Here is a 12,500-nt window from a genome sequence, read left to right on the forward strand (position 1 = left end):
CAAGGACTGATAAACACCTTTGGCAAATTATGGTTGCAGGGATTCGTGTATTCGTGTGCAGTCGCCGGCAAGGTGTCCAGGTTTGGCTAACTTCACTTACCAAGCCAATAGATAGGGCGAGAATGTTTGACTTGCGAGCTTGATTACTGAGACTATCGTAAACGTCTCCATAATAAACTGCACGTGTTGTGAGGGTCCCGCAACAGGCGATCAGCAAGATAGTCAGCACAGCGTAGGATATCAAAACCTGTGGAAGGGTAAAAAATATATATCTTTACCTCGCATGCTTATTGGCTAAGATGATCTAAAAACAAGAGTATCATGTAGTGCGTATTGGTTTGGTCAGGAGCGTGTAGGGTGGGGTAAGGATCGGGTTTGTTCGAACGTTTTGTGTGGTGATACAGCTGTTTCGAGAAAGGTTGTCCAAAAGAAGCGTAAATTGCGACGGTAATTCTATCGAAAACGTCACGTAGAAATACATGCTCACGCTGTTTCTGACATTGAGATATGAGTGAGTTTTAAAATTCAGTCAAATGATCCAGGCAATGAATTAGAAACAAAGGGTTAGGATTCACAGAGAAAGCATGATTCTGACTACTTTAACCTTATTTATTTTATGTCATGTTTTGCAGAAGAAGTCGGAGAAATGTACCAAAAATCGTGGCGCAGGTGCAGAGCGATCGTTTTTTGCTAATGAACCCTTAAATGTTTTTGGACGTGTTTTGGTAGCGTGACCGCGAGAGAGATCTTCAACATAAGCCTGTGCCTACTGCCAACGCTATATCCTAACAACTCTTTAATCCAAATAACTCACCACCGTAGGTTTTCACTGGACGGTCGTGGCATCTTCGATTCTGGGCGTTCACTACAAGTTGAATTTAATATATTATTGAATATCTCCCATACTACCTTTCGGCATTGTCGCGAACGCTCTTACGCTTCTTTTGGACAATCTTTCCCGAAACAGCTGTATATAGCAAATGAAGACTGAAATTCTGTTAGGTGGACTACCCGAAAGGCGACATATTATCTGACTTAAATTATTTTCTATATAGGGTCAGGGTTTATTTCCACTGATTCCGAGATCGAAGCACGATTTCTGCCAACCAGTCCTTCGCGTTCACAAATATAGATTAATTGGTCGGTTTCTTACCGTTAGCGTCCATCGTGAGGAGCGACTGCAAATCTTGTCAAAACTGAATATAAGGATCAAATCGTGGAGTATAACCATCACCCAAGCAAAGACAGTTATCCCCACGAAGAACTCCGCTTTTGGATCTCCTATGTAGAGCGGCACTTTACCTTCTCTCCTTAAAGTAAGGTACTCCACATTGCTCACCCACGCTCCGAACAGTAACGCCTACAACACGTTTAACCACAACACCAGAATAGTTAAGCAAACAATAACTCAACTATACAGCAGTCTTCTTTTTAGTTTTACAACGACTTTCCTTGGTCTTAAGTCACAATTGGACAAACTCGTTACTTGTTGTCAATGTAAGAGGCTGTGGTCTTTGGTTTTTGAAACGGCGCAGTCACAAATAGATTTATTTTTAGATACACTTTGCACGCAAAAACAAACAAAGGGCAGCCACTGTAACCAATCAGGAGAAGCCATGTCACGTGAAACCGCTTTTGACTTTTTTTTTTTTAGGGATATGACAACTAATTTTCGCGGGAACGAGTATTCTAAAATACACTCATTTGTGACTGTGCTGGAGAACCCACCTATACGCCATATTCCAAAATGGCCGCCATTTTAGTATTCTTTTGTTTGATTGCGAATTGCCCCTTCTGACCTCGTTCAAGGTTACGTACATACATACATATAAACTTAATTGACCGCTCCCCACAGGGGCTTTTCAGGGCCAATGAAACACAACGAAATGACAGAACAGAACAACAACAACTGTTAAGAATCCCAACTGGCTGGAGGCAAACCAGTTGGCTATTTACAAGTGCAGCTGGGAAGTTGAACCAGGGACTACCAGGATCAAATTCAACCAGTGGTCAGAGCGGGTCTTGAACCCGGGATCTTAAGGCAAGCACCCTAACCACTGGGCCACACTGCTAAATATTCTTTTAAATTTTACGTTTGAAAGTGACGCCAAAAGTGCCAATTTGCAAGGAAACAAAAGCCTAAAATGGCGGCCATTTTGGAATAAGGTGTTTGCCATAACAACACTCTTGTCAAATTCACGCGTGGTTTAGGTGACAATTGTGCCGCTATACAGCTAAATGATGCATTCTCGCTACATTTTTAAGAAGCAGATGACAAGTGATAACCACGGTAGTGCACGAAGAAACATCTTTCCATGGTGAGTGATTCGGCCAGGGAAACTACATAGGACAAAATCAGCCGAGTGCTCTTCTACAGGAGTCGAACCTACGACTTTCCGATTACTACTTTGGATTTTCTTACCAATTCCAGTCAACATCGAAAACTTCACCTTTTTCATTAATTTAGCTGGGTTAACATATAGCATCGTCTAATACACTACACCTGCATGCGAAAATCGACACTTTCAATCCTAACAGTAGAGAACGACAATTTCTCAGTAGCGCTCAGAACTGCAATGGCTTTCACAGCGTACTTCACATAGATCCATCCACAGCTAAGGGTTTATCGAGAACTTAGAGTGATCAGCTCTCATTTATCTTGATAATTCAATTCTACACCGGTAAAACAGAGACAACGGGTTAAATTAAATCCATTCCAGCCTGAATGTTTTTCAGGCTTTTATTTTGCTGCTGATCAACTAGTGTTCATGACTGTTTTTATCATTTCAAGGCTTAACATTCTCTCAGCAGTTCTGTGATTTTCACATACTCCGTACTTCCATAGCTCAGAGGCAGAAAATCCGACCTAGTTGAAGGTCATCTACACTCAACTCCTGTTCAGCAAGCACTCCGAATTTCTTCGCGAGTATCCTAAGTCGGTATTTAAAAGACATCTTTCTTTCTTTATTTTCCTGGATTACAGTGCGACGCGTCTTACCGTGGCCACCTAACAAAGTTCTTTAAAACTTATACGCCAATAAGGGTGTGCGAATTTGATTGGCAGTCACGCCTCCTTGCAAAGTTCGCACGGTTGTAAGTTGAACACCGTTGCATGGGTTGTTGAGTTGACGTACTTACCTAATTGTCAAATGTGAAAGTTTGTTGGGTGGCCACGGTAAGGTGCGTTGCACAGTAGCATAGACTATCTTCTACATAACAAGAATAGAGAATATGGAAATCTCAGCCCAGTTATTCAACGAAAAAGCTGACCTTTAGAACTAAAAACACCTACAGGGCGTGAGCAAATGCAAAAAATCCGTCATGAGATGAAGTGATTCCCGGCTTCACATAACTGAGATCTCGACCCCAGAAAGTGAGCTCAACCCTCTCTTTCCAATTAACGCATTGAAAATCATACAAAGATTCAAGTAGTTAGACCGAGTTGACCCGGTCAACCAGGACTGGATGAATGGTCCGTAAAGGAAATACAATATTGTACTGCAGTGCTGATTTATTACCATTTCCGCAAATTTAATTCTGAAAACAGACGTTCTCAGGTACTCGTAATTGATGTCCCATACTCTTCTTCGTGTAGAAGCATCTGTTGCTTGGTCCGGTGAAGATTCTTGTTCTTTTTGGGCCTGGAATTTTCTGTAATTCAACACTAAGTCCACGATAAACAAAATACAGGACAAAAAGCCAAAAGCCTGTAAATGCAAAATGAAGGAAATTGCATGCACAGTCAGTAATTATCGGCGACAAGTTGGTGGCGCGCAGATATTCCCAGAAATGAATGCGCAAGAAATTATGTGCACGCTGGTTTCAATAAGCGTCGCGAAGTGTCCCCTTGCTTAACACTCGTGTCTCGTAATACCGTGAGACAATTATAACGTCACAAAGTGTCCCCCAAATGCTCCTCAAGTAAGAAAAAATAAACAGTTGCATTTACCCAAACCTAAAAAGTAACGCAAACCTTTACCCTCTTTTTATTGTTGGAAATAGGTAGCTAAGGCTATACTCAGCACACTTGTCTCAAGAAAGTCATGGGAAAAATAAGTCATTCAAATGTTAGCTTCTTCACCAGAAATGATTCTTTCAGGCCGAGTTTTCTTTCTTTACACCGCATACCCTTTTCTATGGACAAATTAATATTCACATTCAAAATCAAATGAATAATGAAATTCATACCAAAGCAGCGTACAGAGCATTGACACTTTGTCTGTTTTCACTCGTTAATAATCCATAAATTGCACCAAATTGTGAAGCTCTTGGAACAAGATTTCCGGTGCAAGCCAGCAACAAGGAAAACAAAATAAAGAACAAACACACAGACTGGAAAAAACAAATAAAAGAACAAACATCAGTTCAACTGTTCAAAAGAAAACTTTCGAAAGCGATTTCAAAAGTTAAGACTCTTGAAAACGAGGATGATTTTGAAAACAGCTCTATTAGACGGAGAGTTGTCTAGAAGTCTGAGAGACTTGGTAGTTGAAAACGATACGAGAACGCTAGTGTTGATAATAATGTGCTGGTCCCAAGAGATGACTGTATACACGTTTGGCAACGCGATATTGTGGATAACGCGCAGAACTTCCAATAATACTGACGATAGTTGTTGAAACTACACTTACTGTAGACTGTTGAATTAAACTTCAATTTTTATTTTAACAAATAAAACAAATCCCCATATACTTGGGGTAGCCATTATTTTATCGATTTGATGTGTAAACGTTGTCGATTAACAAACATAAACATAAATATTAGCTTTCCTTTTTTATTCTCTGAGCTAAGCAGTATTCGTGAGCTCGAAACGGCAAAAGCTTTCTTGCTAGCAGTGGGCTGACGAGTACGCGAAAAAATACCTCTGTCATGGGTCGAAACTGGCTGTGTTACTTAGCGATTAAATCTTCACGTTATACTTCACATGTTGCGCGGACTCGCTTAACGACGACGGAATTATTTTAAAGGAATGCATGCGCGAGACTCAGAGGGCTCAAGTCACAGCCAACAAACATATCATAGGGCATGCGTTTGGAACAGTGCCATCCGTGGTCGTAGACAGCGGTTGGATCAATTGAGTTTTGACTCATGGCAGAGGTCTCTATTCCTGTACTCTTCAGCCCAGCGAACGCAGACCTCTGCTAGCAGGGAAGGTCGAAACTGACCGTTTTTATTCCTTTTATAATCCAGTTTAATTTCGCACTCAAGCCACAAATCTTTGATTATTTACCGTCATAGTGAAAAGAGAAGGCCGTTTGCATTTGCAAAACTTCGGAAAGCTGAATATGTAGAGAATCAGGTACAGTAAAACCACGACCCAACTTAATATTGTAACAGCCTTGAAGAATTCTGCTTTGCCATCCACACTAGGAAACTGCAAGATATCTAGATACTTCAAGAGACAAGCCCACGCACAGAGCAGTGCGACCTAGGGAAAAAAACGCATGAGATACAGCGTCATTGTTTTGCACAACCACGTATCAAGAAGTAACCGAAAATCACAAAACCCAAATTCATGTTCGCAAATGACAAAGGGAAGGAGAAAAGATTTACAATAAATATTCATTTCTATGGATGTTGTACGAAGCTGATGAGTAAGGACTTAACCCTCTAAGTGCTAACTCCAGATATATCCGGGCAAAATACCAATACTACTTTCAATATTTGCTTCTAGTTAAGCTTTAGTCAAACCGTCGTGATACTGTGTTCATAGCACCGACTGATTACCATTAGTATGACAGTTGTCATAGTCTGAAATCCCGACGATGAGCCTCGATTTCCACTATATTATAGCATTCGTTTGACAAGAAAGCACGAAAAGCCAGTTTTGTGCTACAAGAATAACACCAAAAAAACCACTAATTTGTCGTCAATTTTCTACGATAAAAACTTGTTCAGAAATTATGAAACGGAACGGAAGGAAGAAAAATTAGGGAAAAATGGGAGTTTTGAACGCCTTGAAGAGAAATAATCTAATTAAAAGTACTTACAAACTCTGCAATCTTAATGTAGCACAGAGGTGATTTGAGGAAGTTATGGTCGATGCTTAGATCGAATAGGACTGCTCCAGAAAGTTGCTGTTGCTGCACAGGTTCCCCAGCTGCGTTTCGCGAAACCTGATGACCAGATACAACAGGTTCCTGAAAAGTACCTTGAATAAAAACCGGTTTTCCGGGCTGCACAGGCTGCCCTATGGCTTGAATAAAAACGGGAGGTCCCACTTGTCCAGGCTGCGCAAGAGCACCACTCTGGATAGGCACTGGTTGCATAGGCTGGCCAGGAGCATCCTTAACAGCAACAACAAAGCACCAAGATTTTAATGCTTAAGCTCTACAGCTATAAATACATGAAATGATGGAAAGGTATGTTGCCGAGAAACTTGTAATATATATATACAGCTATAGTAATCTCCTTTTTCATCTTATATTTCTATTAAATGAACTCGCTTACTTTAAGGTAGATTTTTGTTGAGGGATTGCTTGTTTCAGTAACTAAATTAACAAAACAGTACGTGTTGCCAATAATTCATGCAACGCCACCGCAAACGCTCAAAATTTAAAACTTTTTACTGTCAACGGCATCATTGCAGTGCGAATCGAGAGAAACCCAGTTTTTCTCAAAAAAAATAAATGCGTAACTACTGAATTATCGAGTAAATGTTCACGATAAGCCATTCAAGCACACCAGCTACGTAGCTTATGTTAGCAATGGTAGCACTGAGTACTGCTCCAAACGAATCTGACAGGCCGATGCATCAAATGATTGAAGAAATGCACGATTATGACTCGAAGGTGCTCGGAAAAAACCCGATTGCTCCTAACCTGGAGTCGAAACTAAGGTCCGATTACCACACCGGTTGTTTAAACACTGCGCTATAGAGAAGATTATTTTAAAACTCGTGATGATTATCCCTATTGTTTACTAAGACCAAAACAATATTTCAATCAAGAAAGAGTTAAACTCTTGCAGCATTTGTTTGGTTGTCCAATGTGGTATCATAACAAAGTTTACCGGTTTTTCCTGCTTCACGGGTTGACTTGTGGTGACGTAATAAAACTGAATAGGTTGTCCTTCCGTTGTAGTTTCGAGCTGACCAGCGGGTACTTGGACAAGCAATGGTTGGACTTGGTCGGGTGAGATTTGATACATGATTGTGCCAGTGGAGCTTACGACGGGTGGAGCTTGAGCTACAGTTTCCTGAGAAACCGGAAGTTGAGCTGGAGTTTCACTTTCCATCTGGAATTAGAACAACCAATGAAATTTGTCAGATTAAACACTTCTTCGGGAAAGGCTAATTGAATATTCCAAGGAAAATTGCTATTGACAGCAAAACCAGTGTCATCTTCTTGAAACACTTTCTTTTTCTTCTTAAGCATATACAACTTTGTTGCGATTTCTTTCATCCTTAGTTTGAGCTACTTTCTATAATCCAGAAAAAATGTAAAAGCTTGTTAAATACACTTGCGTGTTCTTCCATGTTCTCTGAAATAACGTTCCCAATGCATTACGTTTACACATACTGCCGAAAATTTAGGGATACCCAGGAAAGTTGAATTACCCCACGCGCTGATAGAATCTTCCCTTTTGTTGACTATCACATTTAACTTCCATCTATCGTCAAATATACTGTATTCGTGCTTGTTGAATTTTTTTAAAATCCACACTCGTACAAGTACGAATACGTTCTGCGCATCTCGAGATACTCTGATTTCCTAAAGCTAGTGCTTTTTAATACCGGAGATATTTTTGCGCGGTTCAAAACTATGCGGAGAAAGCAGAACTTAGCAAGAGCTCTTGGTATCCAAAAAGAAAATTAGGGGTAACCATCCATTTTTAAGAGATAATTAAGCTTTAATGTGGCAAAGAACGCCATACATTGCTATGTATGCTATACATAAATCAACGGGAAAAAACGAGGATCCGTAACTTAAGTACGGACCGAGAAAACGAGGTTAGTAAGATATTTATTATATCTCTGAGGTTAACCGGCGCGCGGGCAAGGAAACTAGTCAAAGTGAAGCGGAAGGTTCAACTGCCACAAAGAATGCCGTGCCAAAATCCCAAAAACTAAATCTTCTTGGCTGTTAAGTTTGAAATAATTGCTTGCAAGATTCAAACAATTTTCAGTACAAGTTTATGCAACAGAAATGACATGAAAAACTCGCTAGATGATGTTTTGTCGAAATTTTAAATTTAGCGGGCTGTACAGCGGGCCGTACCGTAGAATACGGCCCGCTAATTTAGCCAATTACAGCGCGCGTACTATCTGCGAGATATAATAATTATCGCTAACATGCGAAAACCGAATTCAATAATTGTTTTATTATGCATATTCCTGAGCTGAGCTCCGACATGACAAAACTGATCAAACTGCTGGTTAGTGTGTCAGGTGACGTCACTTCTGCATGCATAAAACTATTGTCTGTAGGTATGACGTCAATTCTACATATATAAAATCTATTGTTTGTAGGTATGACGTAAGAGAAACAGAGCAAGCAAGAATTGGCTGCGTGCTTATAGCCAATCAAAATCGGGCTGAAAACTTGACGTTTCGTATGCCAGTCAACACACATTTTCAAAAGTGACCGTTACAATTTTTAAAAACTATATATATATCTCGTGGCTGGTATGACGCGGCGTTTCGTCTCGGCCAAGAGACTCATCAGATACTTTTCGAATTCCAGCAAACTCGTTGAGCATCGCGCTCAAAGTCCCGTTCGCAAAGTCAAGATGTCAGCAGTCTAGCCTTCTATCACAGAAGGATTCCCAACCGCAAAGTTCACGAGTTATATGCAATAAAAAATTGTTATTGTTGACTTCGCGAACGAACGGGACTTTGAGCGCGATGCTCAACGAGTTTGCTGGAATTCGAAAAGTATCTGATGAGTCTCTTGGCCGAGACGAAACGCCGCGTCATACCAGCCACGAAATTTAAATTCTTCACAAGTACTTGACAATTTTTTTTTATTGTATATATATATCGTAAACAATAGGGGTCTGGAACCTAGACTGAGAAAAATGATCTGCAGCAGTACGTGTCTGGACATAATGAAAAGTAATAGCTAAAACAGCAATAACTTCTCACTACTAATATTGACATTAAGGGAAGGCTTTAGCTCTTGAATGAACAAAGTCTCTTTAATTCTGCAGTGAAAGTCAGTTTTTCCGGACGCTAAAATGACCTTGAAGATAGTCAGGGATTATGAAAAAAGATCTTACACGCTTCAACAAAACATCATTGGATATTGGTTTCTTGCAAAAATGCAAGTTGTTCCACATCTTTCCTACGTTCCTCAACTTCAAACTTAGCAAAGAAGAGTTTCATGAAACGAGAGCATGTCGTCGATTCAAAGAAGATTTGTTGAACTACGAGCTGAACCAGAAGTTTTCACTGCGCCGCAACTTCCAGTCACTTCCAGAACGTGAGTCAGCACGTTCCATTCTTCAGACTATTCTGTGCCTACTTGACTACAACCACGTCTTTTCTGTTATCGAAACCAAGGCTGTGAAAGTCAAGAAACACAATTCAAGCAAACTTGAAAAGAAGTTCAGTAATCTCAAACGTAACTTTGGAATCCCTAAAGTGTCAAATTTAAATAACGACGATATCATTTTCAACTGATTCCCATCGTGTCTTGACCGAGACTGAGAAGATTGTTTTAGCACGTGGTTTACGTTTCTGTTTGCCACCTAAAGACGTTGACAAATATGAGGTCAAATGCTCTTTCGAGTTACTTTATCGTGATCTTGTTAAATTAAATCTTCCTATAACCAGCGAAAACCAAGATCGACTTAGAAGTCAACTGAAGAATATTTCCTATGGTTACATTTACTCCTACGACTTTTCTAAACAAAAAAACATTCTCAGCGAGGATGAATGGGCAGCCTTGAGTGATTTACGCAGGGATGACAGTATCATCATTACGAGACCAGACAAAGGAAACGGCGTTGTCATCGTCAGCAGACTTGATTATCTTAATAAAATGAAGAAGTTGATTTCTGACGGTACCAAATTCAAACAATTAAAGCATAATCCAACTAAATCTAGAGAAGAGAGCCTTTCTGCATATCTTCGCAAAATCAAAAAAGACCGAATTATTGATGACGTAACATTCCACAAGATTCTACCCAGTGGATCTTCTCCTGGTGTTTTATATGGTCTGCCAAAGGTTCACAAGGCTGGATGCCCTTTCCGCCCTATTGTGTCCTCTCTGAACACCTACAATTACAATCTTGCTTCCTACCTCGTTGGCATACTTCAACCAATTTCCACCAACCAACACACGGTTAAAGATTCATTTAGTTTTGCATATTGGGCCAAACATACAAACATAACAACGGAATAATGTGTTCTTTGGATGTCACTTCTCTTTTTACAAACGTGCCGCTTGATGAAACAATACAGATTTGTCTAGACAGATTGTACTCTCTCCCTGATCCTCCGCAGTTACCTCGTTCTGTTTTGAAAGATCTTTTGCAGTTTGCCACTAAGAAGAGTCATTTTATATTTGATGGCCAATACTACGATCAGATTGATGGTGTAGCCATGGGTTCACCTTTAGGCCCCGTTTTGGCTAACATTTTCATGCCGTCACTTTGAAGAAAAATGGTTGATGAACAGCAGATTCTGTCCTTCACTTTGGTTCAGATATGTAGATGACACCTTCACCATGTTTGACAGCAAGGACAATGCTAATGAGTTTTTAAGTTTTCTAAATAGTCGACACGATAACATTAAGTTTACTCTTGAATTCGAAGAAGACAATAAGATTCCATTTTTAGACATCCTTCTCAAACGCTGCCCTGACAACACTTTCTCTACATCTGTCTACCGGAAGAAGACATTCACAAGCCTTTACACCAAGTGGGATTCATTCACAGCTCGCAAGTACAAAATCAACCTCATCCGCACTCTCACCTATCGATGCTTCCGAATTTGCTCCTCGCCATCTTTATTACAGGCCGCTATTAAAGATCTGAGAAAGCTCCTGTTGCAAAATGGTTACCCTCAAGGCGTTACCACGTTCAACATTAACGATGTATTGAACGAGAATAAAAACAAATCAAATAACCCTGTTCAAGCTACAGTCCCCAAAAAAGATATCTTAATCGTGTTACCCTACTTAGGTCTTCACAGTAACCAAGTCACGAAACGTCTGAAATCCTGCGTATACAATTTCTTCTCTTTCGTCAATCTCAAGATCATATTCCAAAACACACGCCGCATCAACTCCTTTTTTCCATACAAAGATCGCTTGAACCGATCTCAGAGGTCCAAGGTCGTCTATAAAGCTGTCTGCTGGAACTGCGATGAATTCCACATTGGCAAAACAAAACGAAGACTCCACGACAGAAAAACAGAACATTTCAAGGCCCTAGCTAAAAGTGACCATTCATCAGCCATTGCTGATCATGTGAAAACCACTGGCCACGACATTAAATGGGATGACTTTGACATTTTAGCGTCCGGAAAAACTGACTTTCACTGCAGAATTAAAGAGACTTTGTTCATTCAAGAGCTAAAGCCTTCCCTTAATGTCAATATTAGTAGTGAGAAGTTATTGCTGTTTTAGCTATTACTTTTCATTATGTCCAGACACGTACTGCTGCAGATCATTTTTCTCAGTCTAGGTTCCAGACCCCTATTGTTTACGATATATATATAGTTTTTAAAAATTGTAACGGTCGCTTTTGAAAATGTGTGTTGACTGGCATACGAAACGTCAAGTTTTATAAAAATGCGTTGGAATACAATGTTTATCACCGCTGTTTGTGTTATTTTCTTAATCAAGCTACCATGGCCTAAGAACAAGAGTTTATACAATACTTGTTAAGATCTGCTTTTCCCGCACATTCAGGAACCCGCCCAAAAATACCTTTGAATTAGTAGGCACCGTCCTTAACGGTATCCTGACTTCACGATATTAAAAACCGGCTTCTAAACAAAAACTTCCATATAAAAATGTGATCCCAAAAACACTGTAGTCCGGGCTAAATTTATACAAGACAGTTGACAAATTATGTACCATTAATCGGAGACTGACATTCACACGGAAGAACAAACGAAAGCTACAAACAATGATAACTACTCGACCAGAGTTTGTACAAACCCCTCTACAAACTCTGACTCGACATACACGAATTGTAGCAAAAATAAAAGCTACATTCCAAACGTTTCATGGTAACAGATGCTACACACTTTTTAAACAAATCGCAAATTTAAACTGTGGACCTAAACGTGCTTTTTTCGTTTTGGTTTTGATCACTGTATGGCAACAGGATATAGAGGATATACCTGGCCGCGCGGAGATACGAAATTTCTCTTCGAGTGTTGAAGAATATTTCGCGAGTGAGCGTAGCGAACGAGTGAAATATTTTTCATCAGGAGAAGAGAAATTTCGTATCTCCAAGCTGCCATGTAATATTCTATTTATTATATAATAAATGAAATGAAAATGAAATACTAAATCGTTTCACGAAAGGCATCGAAAGGCGCCAGT

At 39.9% G+C, this 12,500-nt stretch overlaps 1 protein-coding gene across 8 annotated transcripts in view; it reads right to left on the minus strand.

Moving 5' to 3' along the window:
- The window catches only part of LOC138018729 (uncharacterized), a 23,578-nt gene that overhangs the window by 2,758 nt on the left and 8,320 nt on the right, over nt 1–12,500 (minus strand). For 6 of the 8 annotated variants that reach the window (XM_068865419.1, XM_068865418.1, XM_068865417.1 and 3 more), the window contains 7 exons: nt 7,012–7,236; nt 5,991–6,287; nt 5,231–5,428; nt 4,189–4,332; nt 3,519–3,707; nt 1,154–1,360; nt 101–247 (listed from right to left, as the gene is read on the minus strand). In XM_068865419.1, coding sequence (XP_068721520.1) covers nt 101–247; nt 1,154–1,360; nt 3,519–3,707; nt 4,189–4,332; nt 5,231–5,428; nt 5,991–6,287; nt 7,012–7,236 — 1,407 coding nt within the window. Of the gene's footprint in view, nt 1–100; nt 248–1,153; nt 1,361–3,518; nt 3,708–4,188; nt 4,333–5,230; nt 5,429–5,990; nt 6,288–7,011; nt 7,237–10,244; nt 10,895–10,918; nt 11,665–12,500 lie in introns of those variants that run through there. The other 2 variants (XM_068865420.1, XM_068865421.1) reach the window with 2 other exon arrangements.

This window comes from Montipora capricornis, chromosome 10 (assembly GCF_036669925.1).
Source record: "Montipora capricornis isolate CH-2021 chromosome 10, ASM3666992v2, whole genome shotgun sequence".
Lineage (NCBI taxonomy): Eukaryota > Metazoa > Cnidaria > Anthozoa > Scleractinia > Acroporidae > Montipora > Montipora capricornis.